Below are 18,787 nucleotides of genomic sequence, written 5' to 3' on the forward strand. Positions count from 1 at the left end.
ATCTTTTGAAAAGCAGTGTCCTCAGGACCACACATTTACTCCGTCTCCCCATACGCCTGTGAGAGGGTACAATGGGGAAGCTGCAACACTTACAGGGACCACAGGAGAAGTTTGGCAAGCGGTGTCACAGATATACACATTGACTTGTAGCCTAGTAGTCCGAGGCAAGTATTCAACATCAGACTTGATTTTAGGTCATTTTTTAGAGGCTGGAGAGACTGGAACTTGTCCTCTGGGAGGTAGGCTTTCACTGACAAGAGTTGATCATGGTCCCTCTGAATTCTTATTTTTTCACAGCACACAAGGAGACCTAGCTGGTGAACAAGGAGAGGACGTACTCTAGGGCTGTCTCCTACTGGGACCTGCCTCAGATCAACCAACCATCTAGGTATGGGTAAACGCTGCTACCACTGCTAGACCTTTTGTGAAAACGCTTGCTGATGTGCAGAATCTGAATGGCTTGTATCTTGTGCTGGTCATGACTATCTCAGGTACTCACTACCTCAGGTACTGTGAATCTCAAGTATTTCCTTGGGCTAGATGAATGGTTATATGGAAGTATACATCCTGGAAGTCAAGAGCCCTGAAAACATCTGGAGCGTGAAGTGACAGAATAATGGGAGAGAAGGGGTACCATCCTGAACCTGAGAAAATGTATGTAAATTGCTGATTTTGCTCAGGTGTAGAATAAGACGAAGACATAAGGAAATCAGGAGATAGAAGCCTCTTTCCTTGTATTCAATTGACACCCCTTTTATGGCTCCTAGATGAAGCAACAAAGCTTTCGACAGATTACTTCAGACAATGGGGCAAGGCCTTTGTTTCTACTCATGTCTTTGCCAAGCATCAACAGAAAAAGTTGACTATTGTTATCTTTCACTAGTGCTAATCAGAAGTTGGACAGTCATTAATCTGACAAGAACTGCAACATTTACTTTGCTAGCTGGGGAAGCAAAAAAGCTAACCAGAGCTGAGCATATATTTTTTGGACAAAACTTCTTTCACCAAAATACGCAGATTTGGGTCAATTGAAACATTTTGGGAATCTGTGTCTATTTTGGTAAATTGTTTCAGATGAAACAAAATGTTTTTGGGGGGGAAATGTCAAAATGAATCATTTTTTTTTTTTTTTTAAGCTAGATTCACAAGGGGATGTAGGCACAGGTCACAAAACCACTAGTAGTAGTAGCAGCACCACTGCCCCCCTTTTAACCTTTAGCCCACACACCTGCAATCTTGAAGATTCAGGCTCAAATTTCTGTTTAGGAGCAGGCACTTGAATCCAAATCTCTCCTGACACTACCACTACACCACCACCACCACCACCACACACACAGCTTGTCCTAATCCCCACTCACCCACCCATTTGAGTACCCTAGTCACCAGGCTATGAGAGATTCTAAAACGGTCTTTCTCTATCTCCTGTTGAAGCTGTTCCACTCTGTATAAATAAATATTTTTTGGCTCAGGAACTAGAACCCAGGTGTTCCCCCTCCCACATAAGTGATCTAACCACTAGACTATAGAATCACACACTTTCTCTCTCTGCTCCTATCACTATTGAAGTATTTTACACAAAGTGGAACTGCTTCAAAAGGAGAGATCGGGAGACTCACCCGAGAATAACCAATAGCCTGGAGGTCAAGGTGCTCATCTGGGAGAGGGAGACTTGGGTTCAAATCCCTGCTCAGGAGCAGGGATTCCAATCTCTCCCAACATCCTTGGTGAGTGCCCTATCCTGTAGGCTATAGGTTATAAAGGGGGGTGGGGGGGACCACTGTTTTTTAATCTAGGCCACCATTTTTCTTGCTTAACCCCCCCCGCCCCTAAAAACACACACCTTTTTAAAATGCCCAAAACCAAAATGTTTCTTTCGACCAATGTGAAATTTTTTCAATCCACCCAAAAATTTAAAAAAAAAAAAATCCGTTTCCATTGAGCCTGAACTATTTTTTATTTTAATTTTAATTTTATTTTTATTTTTCAGAACTCCCAGGGAATGAAAAATAAAATCAGTTATTTGCCCAGCTTTAAAAAAAAGATGACAAAGGCACAGGAGCTATTCAGCGGGAAGGAAGTCTAAAAAAACCTAGGGGTGGGGTACAGTAGCCACGTGGCAATGAAAATGCAGGGGTTGGGGAAATGCTCCTTTTTCAGCAGCTAGAACTGAGGGGAAGGTGAAAAGTTTTCAGCAGACTCGGGCTATAAGAAAAATCTAACCCCTTACACAGAGCTCTGCAACAGTAGGCTGGTAGAAACCACCAGTTGGGGGTAGTCACTGGGCTGCATACCAGTGTTTTCATTTTGTGTACTGTCTCCAGGAAGTAGCCATATTAAGTTCTGACCCAAACCAAACACTACAAAGTTAGTGATCTCATTCAGTATAGTGGAGAATTACAGGGATATCTCAAAAGATGTGTCAATTTCATTAATGAACCACAACTTCAAATATTTTTTTCAAAACAAATGTCAAAAACAAAGCAAGTTTTAATATAGTATTTTTGCAAATTTTTAATGTACTGACATATGAAAACAGCAATTTGGGTTCTCTGGAAATAGATTTTTCAAGTTTACCATAAAAATGAAAACTGAACTCTTCTTTCACCTTCATGTTACAAGCTGTTTTAAGATTCCTGAGCTTCAGTTTTAGAAGCAAAATGTTATAAAAAATTATTTAACTAGATAAATTGCATCCTTGAAACTGAACATTGCAAGTAAAATATAATTTAGCAAGAAGGCCCCCTTTCAAAAAACAACACATCTGTATGTACTTGAAACATAAATTAAACTGTTTCCATACCATTTAAAATAATTAGAAACAGCCAAAACATTTTAAAGACATGACAGAGCAGCTTTCTGGCCACTTTTGAATATTTCCTGGTGTTCTAAAAGCATAACAGTGCACCTATTCTGAAATAGAAAAGAATTCTGAAATGTATAAGTGGCATTAGATGCCATGATCATTTGGGCCTTATGGTTTTCCACAAAGTAAATACACCTCAAAAGACAATGGAGGCATTGCAGCACAGTTTAAAAGATATTCTGTAAATATTATTATGGTCACTTCCAAATTTCATACAAAAATACTGCACCCTGGCTCAATTAGCAAAAATTCTGCTTTGCTACATGTTTTTTCATTGAGTGCATAGGGAAAAGTTTGTAATCAAATATTTTGTACACAATAACTTGCCAAGACTGGAATCCTGTTAACTGACACCTATATCTCTCCTAATTCAGAGGATGTTATGATTGCAGACATTAGAAACTAAGTGATCTAATCAAAAGATTCAGAAAATGGAAACTAATGAAAACCAAGTTAGGTTGGTTATATCTAGAGCACTGTCGTAATACAAAAAAGGAGACAAAACAGACCATAAACAAACATCAAAATCTAGTTATCCATATCTTGGTTCCATGAACTAGATTCACCAAACAGGAACTTCATTTTTTCCCCACAGTAGTCACACAGATGAGATCTACTTCAGAACTTTCTGGCCTTGATCTGTCCTGTAATAGCCTTTTTTGAAGGCAAATTCCTTTATTACCTACTCCAAGGACTTCTTTGCTTATTCAATGATCTCTTTCGGTGCTTTCGTTTCTTGCTCAGGCTTTTGTGACCATGACTTTTCTCTTTCTTATCTTGTCTACTCTCACTACTCAAGGCCCTCTTACGCTGGGTGCGATCTGGGCTTAAGCTTCTTCGGTGAGGGCTGTGACTTTTGCTAGGGTATTTATGGAGTCTTCTTTCTTTCATATATTTTTCATCTTGACTACTCAAGTCTCTTCCGTGTTTGCTCCTTTCCTTTTTATCTTTGCTATTATCAACACTTGTGTCACTACATGAATGGCTCCTCCCCTTACTTGGCTCTCTGTTACATTTGCCTTGCTCAGAGGATAAGTCCTTCCTGCACGCATTCTGGTCATAGCTTGGCATACTCTTGTGTTGCTGGTTATTGGCAGGAATACAAGAAAGCACACCTGAACTCCTTTTATCAGAACTGGCAGTGCTATTTAAATGAAGTGTCTTGCTTTCCTTAACATTAGCTTCCTTGTGAAGGTTTCCATTTAAATACTTGGATTGAGAGTTCACACTTTCATTGGATATTACTTCCCTCTGATAGACCTGATTTGGTTTACCCATAATGGACTGTACTGAGGTAGATGTTATACAGCTGGATGACACAATCTGTGGAGCACCCACCACAGTCTTCAACAAGCCAGACTGAGATACCTTAGTTTTCTCCTTACTCTGATGTGTGTCCTCTGTTTTCTTGCTCAGGAGATTGCTTAATAGCTTCTCCCTTAGCTCCTTCTCTTTTCTTTGCAGTCCAAGTGCTCTTTCTTTTTCTTCCTCTACACGTCTGAGTTCAGCCTCTTGCAGCCTTCGTCTCTCCTCCAACTCCTGAAGACGGACTCTTTCTTCATTATGTTCCTGCTCCAGAAGCTTTACTGCCTGAAAGACATTGGGGGGGGGGGAGTGGATGAGAAAGGAAGTTTATAGATGTGCTTATGTCTCCCAAAAATCTGTTAAAGAATTCAGATTTTTTCATATAAAAGGAAAGCCTATAAAAAAGAAAACCATTAAAAAAATATTTACATAACTCTGTGCACTAAGGAAATTGTTCAACAAATAAAGCTGAAATGAAAAAGCAGCCAGCTCAGTTTAAGTAACTGGTAATGGGACTTGGTACTTGTTGTCTCCAAGTTACTCGTCAGAACCCAATATGAACAAAAATCGTTACTATCCAACAACTATTCAGGAATCTATATCAAATGAGTTGACCTTAGTCCAGTTTCGAGTGGACAGGCGTCAATGTTACAGTAACCAGCATTAGGATTAGTGTTTTTGTTGGCAGTCACAAAACTCAAGGATTGAATGGGTTTAGATGCTTCAGGTAAATTTTAAAAAAATGAAGTTTTTATTCTGCTAAGTACGTAAATGTCTAATACAATCAGCAAAATAGTGTGTTATTTAAATATTACATTTACCTTGCTCTGCCGCTGAACAAAAGAGGCTTAGTTCAGTCCTTTGCAAGTTTTACCCTAGATATGCGAAGGGAAAGAGAGCTATGCACAGAAAATGGTGCAATAATTGATATTCTCGGGTACTGATTCAGTGCACAACGCAGTAATATCTAAACAACTTTTTATATCACAATGATGAACATACTATAACAGGGGTCGGCAACCTTTCAAAAGTGGTGTGCCGAGTCTTCATTGATTCACTCTAATTTGAGGTTTCGCATGCCAGTAATACATTTTAACATTTTTAGAAGGTCTCTTTCTATAAGTCTATAATATATAACTAAACTATTGCTGTATGTAAAGTAAATAAGGTTTTTTAAATGTTTAAGACGCTTTATTTAAAAAAAATGCAGAACCCCCTGGACCAGTGTCCAGGACCCGCGCAGTGTGAGTGCCACTGAAAATCAGCACGCGTGCCGCCTTCGGCACGCATGCCATAGGTTGCCTACCCCTGGACTATAAGAATCTACCTTTCGGTTTTTTTGAAGGAAAATCTTATAAAAATTCTCTAAGCATTATTTCACTTGGAGTGGGAGTATTTAATTAGACTCCACTCAATGGGGATCAAAAACTCAGGAATTACTAGGGTGATGTACATAAGATGATGTGATGGATAGAAAGGAATGCTGTGTTAAAATGTTAACACTACATTTATGCTAATATACAGATTAAAACACCCCTGATCCATGATAGCAGCAAGAGACAAATGCCAATCCATGATGCATTGCCACAGACTGCTGCATTATTGCTTACTGAAAACAGTTACTAAACACTAGCCACTAATCCAAAATACCTGCAATTACGACTTTTTCAAGAAAAAGATAATAGTGTGTCACATGAAACACATGGAAACAATGTTGACGACTGTAGACTCAGACATGATTTTACACGTCATCACTGTCAGTAGATAACATATATTTGTATTTTTGTAATATTGTTACACCTGCTTTTTCAAAAGTACTTTTCAAACATTAGCAAAAGAAACCACAATAATCCCCACTTAATAAATAGGAAAGAGAGCAGTTAAGTGAACTGCTCAAGGCCACAAGTGAGCAGTGGCAAAGACAAAATTCAAACTTGGAATCCTCTGTCTTAGTCCCTTGCTCAGTTCTCTATGCCATGTTTTCTGCACATTTCTTTCTTGGATCTCAAAGTAGCGGGCAGGTCTCTTTTCTCAACTGATGCAAAATGTTATTCAGGTCAATAATTTCAGGCTCTTTTTTTACTCCACCCCTGCCTTCCTAGGGAACAGATGTCTCGGCAAACATCCTATCGCTTCAAGACAGGCTCTTGTGAGTTCACAATCCATACTATTCAGAGGGTTGACTGCTGGCGCATGTAATAGCTAAGTGGTCTGGCTTATAAACACGTGAGTCAGTAAAAATTTTAATCTACCAGTTTTCATTTTTGTTAGCTCTTGAAATAATACGAAAAAGACAGCTTTCCAAAGTTACCTTTGCTCTGCTAAGCAGTTCGGCAATTAGTCTAATGGATTGAAGATTTCTTTGTGCCAACAGAAGCTTTCTCTCTTCTAGTCTTATTTTCTCTTGCAGTTTTTTCTGCTCTTCTGCTTGCATTTTTTCAAGTTTCTTTTTGTTTCTACGAGCTTCACGATCCTTCTGTTTCTGCTCTCTTCTGCGTAACTTCTCTTCTCTTTTTCTCTCTCTCTCAAGTTCTTCAAGTTCTTTCTGTTTCCTAAGAGCGATTAATTTGTACATCAGCCATGACAGGAACAATATTGGATTTTGACTTGTATTACAATTTAAGTTTAAAATACAGGATTGTGTTATTTTTTTCAAGAAAGACAGGTCTTATTGATTGCTGACAGCTAGACAGAAGCAGGAAACATCACATATGCATTCAGTGAACATCTTTAAAAATTTCCCTTCCCAAACAAAACTAAACTGACATCAGATAGACTGTTCTAGGGATAAGCAAAACTTTAAATATGAGATATTTTAGGAACCAACACAAGTAAGATCAAATTAGAAATACAGTCATTTTGAGTCAGTTGGCTGGGCAATCAATCCTTCAGAAGAAAAACTCTGAGCAGATATCAATTAAAAAATGTGCAAATAGTAGCAAAGACCAAGATTTTCAAGAGAATGTGTGCCTAAACAGTGGCATGATTTTCAGAAATACTGAACAGGCAGCAGCTTCCACTGAAGAATTCCACTTTAACCACACAAAAGTAAATGGATCTAGACAACCTAGCTTCCTTATTCAGAAAAAATTTCTGTTCAAGTCAATAGTTTTGCTTCATTAAGAAGTGAAGAACAGTGCTCTTGGAGAGTTACCTATCATCTAAATGATAAAAGAAGATCACTGATGCACGGGTTCCAGTTTCCTTAACATACAATTGCTGAAATGATTTGCTATCCTCAGATTTATGTTCCATATATACCTGGCATCCCTGAGATATTGCATGTATACACATACTTTTTTCCTAGTAATACATTCTAAAATGTATATCCCATCCCTGGAAAAACCTCTCTCTGTTTAAGCAGAACCATGTCAATAAAATGATTTACTCACACTATTAGCACATGGTCTTCCAATTTTCTATCTAGAAAACAGACCAAGCTAAACCAAATCATTATAGTTTAAACATTTCAACTATCCAGTTCTAGGAAGCACATTTCCATCAAAATATCAAAACTAGGTCACTTTATTTTATGTCGCTCACTGCCTGAACCCGCCTTTCTCAGAACTAATGCATAGTTATCATTCTGGTCAGCTGCCTTCTAGGAACAGAAGCAGCACAACAACTGGGGCTTAGAGGAATGACTGCTTCTAGCACTGACATGTAAAATCCATCACAACTGAAAATCTTGTTGGTCGCCTCAGAAGCATTGAGGACTGGATTGGGCATGGAAGCTGAACTACTCTCACCCCTAGAGGTGGTCCCTCCAGGTCAGAGTTGAGGCACCTTGGTGGGACGATGTGGGGAAGCTTGCCCATGCTGTACTTTTCTGTGGATAGAAGACTTAAGTCCTCACTGCTGTCATTCTGGAACAGGCAGCACTAACCTCACTTAAAAAAAAAAAAATTGTATCAAACTATATACAACAGTCATGGTATGTTGTCATTTAGAGCCAACAAGTTTCTGTGAGATCTGCATCATCAGAACAGTTAGTTTGCTTTCTAATACTGTCAGTAGTTGGGAAACATTGAAGTCTGAACTAGCTAGGTACTAGAGTAATCAAAAGCACATCTTCTATCATCTTTGTTGTAAAGAATCTCAAAGCAAGAGAAAATAAGCAGATTGCACACGCAACACAAATCAAGAAAGTCATTTCCACTCTGTGTAAGGCTGCAGTAATACAGTTTACAAGTAAAATGGAAATTCACAAAAGAAGTCTAACAAATTAGCTGGTTCTTGTAATAAACACTGGACAGAAATTAAACTGGCTGAATTTAAAGTGAAGGGAGGTTCTAATGGGATCAGCCATGCAAAGCAAAAATCAAAACATAACACATTAGCTTATCACTGTTAATTGCCCATGTAGTACTTTTGATGTGAATGAGGATTTTCAAAGGTGAAGATGTTTACCCACTATCTTTAATAGTAAAAGTTTATATGTTTGTTACCAACATTGGTATATATTTTACCGAAATCATCCATTTTAGTTTAAACACTTTTTGAAACAGTCCAGAAAAATAATTTTGTGCAGAATTATAAGAAAGTATAGGTATTATAATAAATTTACCAAACTTTCAGTTTTAGTGATGGTCATCTCAGCTCCAGATTGAATTGCACAGGATCAAAAATTAAAATCTGCAAGTAGAGTAAGGATCTGCCACAGTTTTCTACCAGCTGAAGATAATTTATAGGGAAACTGGTCTTAAAACAAAAGATTTGCAAAACATAACTAACTCTTGAAACAACTGAAAAACTCTGCCTTTTATTACTAAAGTATATCAAAATTAGAAGAGCATTAAGAATGTGGAATCTGATTTGCTTGCACCACTAATGTAAGTGATCAAGAGAGTTGCAAGATAAAGAGATTTTAATATTATGTTTGGAGAATTCTGTGAAGTCTACAGGGGGAAAAAATGGGATTCTGATTTAGAAGACTGAATAGTTAAAGCTAACAATATATTTTGAGTCAATTAATAACAGACTTAAAGACCATTTAATATCTTCACTGAACTAGTCAAAACACTCTGTAACTGATTTCGTATGTCAGTTTTAACATAAGATTGGATTTTCGTTTCTATATGTGGAAAGATCTTGCCCATAAAATTAACTTTTTCTGGGTTAGAAACATGATTGCTAGTGCAGCATGAGAAAAAAAAAAGTACAGTAAAACCTCAGTTACGAACACCGTGAAAAATGGAGGTTGTTTGTAACTCTGAACAAACATTATGGTTGTTCTTTCAAAAGTTTACAACTGCACATGGACTTAATACAGCTTTGAAACATTATTATGCACAAGAAAAATACTGCTTTCCCTTTATTTTTGTAGTAATTTACATTTAACACAATACTGTACTGTATTTGCCTTTTGGGGGGAAGCTGTGGAGGGGGGAGCACTGCTGTTGCCTGATTGTGTACTTCTGGTTCCAAATGAGGTGTGTGTTTGATTGGTCAGTGCGTAACTCTGGAGTCTGTAACTCTGAAGTTCTATTGTATATGAAAGTGAAGTTATAATATGATCAAATTAAACATTGCTAATTTTGAATGGAATGAAGAAATGTGGGGACCCAAAGTTTTGGCCCTGCAAGAGCCTGAGATTTAGTCAAATTGCTCATTCATTTCTAACATGAGGGAGATAAGGGGAAGGAAAAGCAGTTTTATTGTATTTTACCATCGTTATTAAAATTAAAAAATGCAGATATGTTAGATCTACCTTTCCTCCTCCTTTTTTCTCTCTTCTGCTTCTTTCTCTCTGCGTTTTTGTTCCTCTCTTTGTTGTTCAAGCTCTTGAAGCTTTTGACGTTCAAGCTGCCGTTTCTTAATTGATGCATCACTCAGGTGTTTTGTTGAGTCAAAGGAAACCTTTACAGAGCACAGTTAAGAAACAATGAGTTTAAGAAGTCAAAACCCAATTCTAATCTAATATACTTAAGTGTCTGCTTTGCTTTCACTTCATCCTGAAAACAAAGTTTTGGGGACTTTGGGATTTTTTTATGCTTGTTCTTGCAAGTCTTGTCATGCAAGGAAAAGTAAAATTATTTCACTCATGAGTCTGGGGATTTATCCAGTAAGAAGTATATAAACAATTTAATGCGTAGCTCCAATACATTCAAACTTTTCCCCTGAACCTTAAAGGATACTTTCTGAACTGCACAGTGTTGACTGACTTCCTTTTCATAACAGAGCCTACATTTCACTCAATTACCAAATCGTAAGTGCATGGCTCCCAACTTAAAACACGTCAAAGCAAATCTTACTAACCCAAATTAAAAAAAGAAATTGAACTTATTTATGTTTTTCTATTCAAAAGTAGTACTGGTATTTGTGATTTGAAGAAGTGAATCCTAGAAAGCTTAACCTAAAATAAATTTAGGTACTCCTATATGATTTTCAATTTTAAATAGTCTTATGAACATCAATCCCCTACAACTGCAAAGTAGGGGAATATTATTCCTCATTATATAGCCATCAGATTAATGCGTAAAACATTGGCCCTTGTCTCTACAGACATCATATACCCATGATACATCTATTATCTGATATTGTGGCCTATCAAATTTGTTATAATAGCCTTGTTATTCTAATTGAGGAGCAGCGGCTGCAAAAACTTAAGCCTTTTATCAGGGCAGAAGCAGTAAGATATGTATGCCAGATTTTCAGGTATCATGGAAACCTATTTTTATTAAATTTTCAAGTACAGTTTAAAAATGGCTAGAGATCACATAATGCAATAAATTTTGGTTATATCTGCACTTCAAATACAATTCAGATGTCTGCTCAGTTATATAAATTGAATTTATTTTCACTCTACAGGTGTTTGCTGATTTTTTTATTTTAATGTTGTATCTTGTTACCCCTCTTTAAAAAAGAACTCTCTCTTAAAAGTTTAATTTTGTTTAGTTTTCTTATGAATGTGCTGAACAAATACATAGCCTAGGTTCAGCATGGTACTTATGTTCGTAAATATATACACATACACAAATACACCGGCGGTGTGGTCTTAAAAAGTTTTTATCAGTAAATCTGAGATGTACAGGCAGCAGACACAAGCTACGTTTTCACTACCCGCTGTATTGGCGGATAGCAATCGATTTCTCGGGGATCAATATATCGCGTCTCATCTAGATGCGATATATCGATCCTCAAACGCGCTCCTGTCGACTCCGGAACTCCACCAACGCAAACGGCGGTAGCGGAGTCGAGAGGGGGAGCCGCGGACGTCAATCCCGCACTGTGAGGACGGTAGGTAATTCGATCTAAGATACTTCGACTTCAGCTACGTTATTCACGTAGCTGAAGCTGCGTATCTTAGATCGATTCCCTCCCCTAGTGCAGACCAGCCCACAAAGAAATTAGATGATCAGTGCTAATCTGGAGAAGAGAAAGGTGCTCTGTCTTGTGATGAGTTATGCTCCCCGAACTCACGTTGAATAGGTTAACGTAGGCCAGAGGGGACAATTAACCTATTAGGCTGCAAGATGGGGAAATTAAGGCTGAGCATTAACTCAGTTGTGCAGGAACAGGCAGGGCATTTATAATGCCAAGGAGTTGACAGGAGAAAGGGGCTGCAGGGAAATTGTCTGCAGTCACTCCCTGAGAGAAGGGAGGTGTGTTTGGGACTACAGTAATTAGTTTGCAGTTATTCAGTGGAAGAAGGGAGAGTGTGCTAGCAAATCCAGAGATGGGGGAGCCAAGATTAGTAACGGTTCAGGGAAAAAGCAGAAAGGTTCAGGATGATGCAGACTTTGGCTGCTGATTACAGAATCCCTCAGCTGGAACCTAGAGTAGAGGGCGGACCTGGGTTCCCCTACCAGGCATATGGAAGTGGCACCATAGGGGCAGTGAAAAAGAAGATTGCCTAAAACTGCTGGTAAGGAAAGTGATACTTACAGGGATAATAGAAACATGGCAGAATTGTAATCATGACTAGAGTACAGGGCTTGAAGGGAACGTGCTGTTTAGGAAAGACAGAAATAAAGATAAAGGTGGTGGAATAGCATTGTATATTACTTATGAGTAGACTGTAAAGAAATCAGAAATGATGGAATGGATAAAACAAGAGTCCATTTGAGCCAAAACCACTTTGGGGAAGAAAGTGACAAAATGGTCTCTGGGGACAGCACTTGGGGTATGCTACACACCCCCAGGATCCAATTTGGATATGAATAGAGACCTCTTTAATATTTTTAATGAAATAAATACTACTGGGAATTGTGTGATTATGGGAGACTAATTTCCAAGATATATATTGTAGGACAACTACTACTAAGGGTAGATCCCATGTTTTCCTGGATGTGATAGCTAATAGATTTCTTCACCAAACAGTCACCAAACCAAAAGGAGGTAATTCCATTTTAGATATGCTAATGGTGAATAGTGAGAAGAACCAGCTGCAGGGGACAACCTTGGTTTGAATGATCATGAGCTAATTCAGTTTAAACTAAACAGAAGGATAAACAAAAAGAGATATGCAAGTAAGGTCCTTCATTTCAAAAGGGCAAACTTAAAAAAATGAAGGGAAGTTAGGGAAGTGGACTAGGCTGAAGAACTCAAGGATCTGAATGTGGAGGAGGCTTCGAAAAGTTGCAGAAGCTATCTGAAGCCAGCATCACAAGCAAGGGGGAAAAAATTGCAGTGAAGGGTAGCAAACCAAACAGGATGAACAAGCATCTCAGACAGGTTATTATGAAAAAACAGGACACCTACAAGGAATAGAAGATGGGCTGGATCAGGAAGGAAAGCTAAGTACTGGAGGTCAGAAAGTATAGGGGGAAAGTGAAAACTGCCAAAATCCAAGCAGAGTTGGACACTGCAAAGAAAATTAAAACTAGTAGCAAAAGGTTCTATAGTCATATAAATAAGAAAAGGAAAAAATAATTAGGACCACTAAACACTGAGGATATGGCGGGGATTTAAGGTAATATAGGCATGGCCCAACACCTAAATGAATACTTTGTCTCAGTTTTTAAATAAGTGTAATTAAGAGTTTAGGGGTAGTTAGTGTTGGGGTGCCTAATGGAAATGAGGGTATGGAATTAGAAATTAATGAAGACAAGCTCAAACAGTTTAATGGGACCAAATGGAGGGGCCTGGATAATCTCCATCCAAGAATATTAAAGGAACTGGCACATGAAATTGAAAGTCCAATGGCAGGGATTTTTAATGAAGCCATACACTCGGGGTTCATATCCTATGCCTGGAGAATTATAATACAGTACTTATTTTTAAGAAAGGGGGAAAAAAAGTGATGCAGGAAATTACAGGCCAAATAGTTTGATCTCAATTACATGCAAGTGTTGGAACACATTTTGAAAGAGAAAGTAATTAAGGACTTAGAGGTAAATTTTAATTGGGATAAAATACAACATGATTTTACAAAAGGTAAACTGGACCTTGAAAACTGAGGTCATAGCAATGGGATCAATTTAATAGCACAAAGTGCAAGATCATGCACTTAGGGACTAACAAGAATTTTTGCTGTAACCTGGGGACTTACCTGTTGGAAGTTACAGAGGACGTAAAAGGCTGAGTGTTTTGATTGATCAAAGGATGACTATGAGCTGCCAATGTGATCCAGCAGCAAAAAAGGCTAATGCAATTCTAGGATGCATCAGGCAAGGTATTTCCAGTAGAGACAGAGAAGTGTTCGTATCATTATACAAAGCATTAGTGAGACCTCATCTGGAATACTGTGTGCAACTCTGGTCTCTCATGTCTAAGGGCTTGTCTTCACTTACAGGGGTATCGAAGTGCAGCAACTGATCCACCGGAGGTCCATTTAGCAAGTCTAGTGAAGACCCACTAAATTGACCGCCGATTGCTCTCTCATCAATTCTGGTACTCCACTGGAACGAGAAGCATATGGTAAGTCGACGGGAGACCCAGTGCGGTGCAGATACCGCAATAAGTTGACCTAAGGTACGTCGACTCCAGCTATGTTATTCACATAGCTGGAGTTGCGTAACTTAGGTCGACTTAGCCCCAGAGCGTAGACCTGCCCTAAGAAAGATACTCTACCAGGTGCAGAGAAGAGCTACTAGGATGATTAAAAGAATGAAAAACCTACTGGGGTTGAGAGGAGACTTAAAGAGTTTGGCTTGTTTAGCCTAACCAAAGGAAGACTTCAAAGGGGACATATGAGTACTTTCTATAAATGTATCAGAGGGATAAATACCAGAAAGGTAGGGGAATAATTTAACTTAAGCGCCACTGTTGACACAAGAACAAATGGATATAAACTCACCATTGACAAGTTTAGGTTTGAAATTAGACAAAGATATCTATCATAGGAGTGAAGTTCTGAACAGCCTTCAAAGGGGAGCAGTGAGGGCAAAATACCTCAAGACTGAGCTTGATAAGTTTATGGAGATGGTATGGTGAGATTGCCTACAATGGCATGTGGACCGTCTGCAACTGCTACGAACAAATCTCCCCAACGAACAGAAATGGGACATTAGATGGGGAGGGCTCTGAGTTACTACAGAGAATTATTTCCCAGGTGTCTGGCTGATGGGTCTTGCCCACATGCTCAGGGCCCAACAAATTACCATATTTGGGGTTGTAAAGGTATTTTTCCTTGAATGAGATTGGCAAAGAACCCAGGGCAGGTTCCGCCTTTCTCTGCAGCACAGGGCATGGGTCATTTGCATGTTTAAACTAGTGTAGATGGCGGAGTCACTGCAACTTGAAGTCTTTAAATAATGATTTGAGGACTTCAGTACTTCAGCCAGAGGTTATGGATCTATTAAGAGGACTGGGTGAGCGAGGTTCTGTGGCCTGCAATGTGTGAGGTCAGGCTAGATGATCACGATGGTTCCTTCCAGCCTTAAAAGTCTATGACAACCTAAATGGATGCCAAAAAAGCCCTTCTACTTATGTCTCCTCTGTATGCCTCCTGTCACAGGAAAACTATTTTAGAGAGTTTAAATATTTTATTAGGACTATCTCTGACACACAACTGCCTGTAATACTAGGCATTTTAGTCACCATCAATCCAATATTACAGGGTTCAGAGGGACCATTAAAAACCTCTTAAAAAACTCATTTAAACACCTAGTTTACTTTTCTACACACAAAGAAGTCATGACCAATAACTCCAGGGCTTCCAGGACTAGTTAACAGTTAAATGTGTATTCCTCCAGGAAGCTGGAAAGCTCCCATTTCTAGCCCTCTAGGCCACGAGTAAAGAGACTGTAAAGTTGAGATATTTTTGTGTAGTAAAGCCATTTCTGGTGCAAGAATTAATCTTGAATATCCTGGAGCCTCAGGACAAAGTAATTTTTGGAGAGAATTTCACATTTGGGGAGAGCAGTGGGGAGAGGAGAAAATCCACCTCTAACAGGTTGATTTAAAGACAAATTATGGCTGTTTGAAATTACTCATGGTGCTGGAATATTAAAGTAAGACCCAGGGGAGACGGGTTAATATTTACAAACACAGCTTGTTTGGTTGTTTAAGAAATTAAATGTCGCACTTAGAACACAGACCTAGTTCATATATTTAGCTCCCCTCATTGTGTTATTCCTAGCCCTAGAGCTATGTCAATGTTAAGGTTTTTTTTAATTTGGAGCATGATTGTAGGGAGGTAGACTTTAACATGCATCACACCTTTCATTTGAAATTCCACTATGGATGTTGCAAGAGACTGTTTTTATGCTGTCACTTCATCAACAATATGACTTGATATCCATATAAAATGCAGCTGTAGAGTTTAACTTGTTAAACTCATACATAGAAAGGACATTCAACAGTATTTGTTCCCCTTAAGGTCTATTACAAAATAACTCTGCAGTTCCTCACCTTTACATTGCAAGCCACTGCTTTGCCATCATCACCCTTGTACATCAGTTTCATCCCTCGCAGGGCATTCATGGCCTTGATGAAACCTGCATACTCATGATATTGAACGTAAGCTTCAAAATTCAAATGGCCTCCAAAACTGAAGGTGTGAAAGTTTCTACCAGTCATTTCTTCTCTATATGGGTCCAGCATGGGTATGTCCACATTACGTATTTCCCCAAATTTCTTAAATACTTTTATAAGGACTTCTTCACTTGGTTTTTCCGAGCCAGAGTCCTTCAGAGCAAACCATTTGCAAGGTAACCCCTCTAAGTGAATGGTGTCTGGTCTCTCCCCTGGCAAAGTTTCGTTCATATCTTTGGCATCACGGAAAAAGGAGTCCCAGTCATGTCTAGTAGGAAAGTCAATTTTATATTCTGCAGCACGAACTTTTAAAATGTCAGAGAAACCACTAAGTTTTATCGTTTTGCCATCAAGACATGCTAGAAAGGACTTAACCAAACTCTTGTTTTCAACTTCTCCTTCAAAACGGATGAAATCCATGGTGCTTTTGGAAATCCGTAATGTGGAAAACTGATGAGTTTGCACCATTCCCTTTAGTCTTTCCATCACTTCCCAGTTGGAAATGGATTTTCCTGGTTGCTTGAGCTGAGGAAGTGCCACGCTGATAGACATTTTTGTAATGGGTTTAAGGTATAAGCCATAGGAAGCACAGAGCTCTACTGCTTCTGATGCATCATGAACTATTGTAGCAGCCGCCATAGCACAGAAAAAGTAGTATAAAACCACTAAGAAAAATGGACACTCACTTAACCTGTAGGAAACACTAACTGAGGAAAGTGGTCCTTATCTGTAAATAATTGACTGGTTCTGAGATTTAAACAGTACCAAGTAAAACCATTGATTCTTGGCATGAGAGTCAATTAGGAAATTTAAAATTAACAGCATTGCCTTTATAAAGTGTTTTCTAACCATCACAATATATGAATTCAGTTCCACGACTTAAATACTAGAGTCATAAGCAGTACAATTATATCCACAGAGAAACTGAAAAGCTGATGATATGAATAAGTGTGGTTTGGTACTCAATGGCTCAACAGAAAGCTAGGCTTCAGGAGGAAGCACTGTGGAAGTTATGTCGTCACCCAGTGTTAACATGAGCAGAATTACTAGAGTGCCAAATAGCAACAGTTATACTGCAGCAGTCCAGCCTTGAAGAAGAATTCCGTATCCTCAACTAGACGATGTTATTCTGGAAGGAAAAAAAAACAGATGTGAATTTAAAAGAAAGGATTAGTCTTATAACTCTTGCTCATACCTGAACAAAGGATACAAAGCGTATCTTCAATATAGTGAGATCCCCTCTACATGACGGTAAACATCAACTGCAAATCCCCATTTGATTACTAAGGCCATAAATGGGGGAGGGGAAAGAGCTGGTAGAATCAACAGGCAACAGAACATACTTCCTAAAATCACATTTGTGAGATAATTTTAAAGCTAGAGCTCATACAGATAACCATCCACAGATCTGCCAGAGATTTACAAACACAACCATTCTAATGCATAACATATAAACAGACTTGGAAAAAGTTGATTTTTATCAGTAAATGTCAAACTCCCATTTCACCTTGCACACACACATACCTATGAAAAAAAAATTTTCCATCGAGGCAAGACAAATTTTCAGCCAGGCAAAAGAAGTAAAATGCTAAATGAAAACCTATTAGGTGTTAGGTCCGCAGTGGGACTTGCGCACATGTGACACAGGCCAGGCTATATAAAACGAAGGGGATTTGGAACAGAATCAGGGCCCCTTAGGGTTGGCAGGTGTCCGTTTTCCACCAGAATGGCTGGTGGAAAAGAGACCATGGCGGCTCTGGTCAGAACCACTGACTGGCCCATTAAAACTCCAATCAGCGAGCGCAGCAGAGCTAAGGCAGGCTCCTTATTAGAATTTGCTTCGCAGCTAATTACTTTGTATATTTTGACATATGATATTGAAAATTTGTCTTTTAACCATGATAGAAGCTTTAACTTTTTGACTCAACCGCTGCTATGGTCAGTGGATCATTATTGTCTGATTCTCCCCCGCCCCCGAATTCTGCACAACGGTGAAATACCCACGGAGCGTTTCCTGCCACAGGACACGCAAGAGCCGCGCACAGGCGAGTGACGCGCCGCCTCGCACTGCGCACGGAGCAGAAACGCGCCCGCGCCCCCACTAGCTGCGCAGGCCGGCGCCGGGCGGGGGAGGTCGCAGCCTCGGTCAGCGACTGCTGCTCCCTTCCCAGGGGAGCCCCTGTCCGCGCAGCGCCGGGCACCGAGCAGGGGCGCGCGCCTGATTCTGCCCCCCGAGCCCCGACAGAACGACATGGGGAGGGGGGTTGCGAAAATTTAGGGGGGGGGCAAAGGTCACAACTACCCCCCTGCGCTCTCCTCCCCCCTACGAGCGGGAAGGTCACGAGCCCCCGCCCCCGGGGCTGACTCACCCGCCACATCGGTATCTGGCCTCCAACCCGCCGCCGCCAGCAACGTCGGACCCAAAAGAAAACAGAACAGCCGCCCGCTCCCCGGCGTCCCACAAACCCCTGCGAGGGGAACTTCCGCTTCCGCGTTGGCTTCACCAGAGGGAAGAAGGCGGGGAGCGAGCGATGCCAGAGCGTCCTGGAATCGGCCGGGCTGGGCCGCTTCTCCGAGTCTATGGTTCCAGGGGAAAAGCAGAACCGCAGAGCCCGGCGTGGGATGCGGCCGCGCGCCCCCTGGCGGGCGGAGAGGAAATGGCAGCGCCGCAGGGGCCCGGCAGGCCGGCGAGGCTCGCCC

The 18,787-nt window shown here is 39.9% G+C and overlaps 1 protein-coding gene across 2 annotated transcripts; it reads right to left on the reverse strand.

The window, feature by feature from the left end:
• Positions 1–3,455: 3,455 nt before the first annotated feature.
• Positions 3,456–18,560, reverse strand: AKAP17A (A-kinase anchoring protein 17A). 2 transcript variants are annotated; one of them, XM_032765388.2, is made up of 5 exons: positions 18,457–18,560; positions 15,965–17,216; positions 9,879–10,027; positions 6,480–6,720; positions 3,456–4,453 (listed from the first exon to the last, which is right to left on the reverse strand). In XM_032765388.2, exons 2-5 carry the CDS (start codon positions 16,724–16,726, stop codon positions 3,542–3,544), a joined length of 2,064 nt encoding a protein of 687 aa, XP_032621279.1. In that variant the 5' UTR covers positions 16,727–17,216; positions 18,457–18,560; the 3' UTR covers positions 3,456–3,541. The 2 variants fall into 2 exon arrangements, with proteins under 2 accessions (XP_032621279.1, XP_074916826.1); XM_075060725.1 differs by lacking the exon at positions 18,457–18,560 and adding an exon at positions 18,092–18,133.
• Between the last annotated feature and the right edge of the window lie 227 nt (positions 18,561–18,787).

This window comes from Chelonoidis abingdonii, chromosome 1 (assembly GCF_003597395.2).
Source record: "Chelonoidis abingdonii isolate Lonesome George chromosome 1, CheloAbing_2.0, whole genome shotgun sequence".
Lineage (NCBI taxonomy): Eukaryota > Metazoa > Chordata > Testudines > Testudinidae > Chelonoidis > Chelonoidis abingdonii.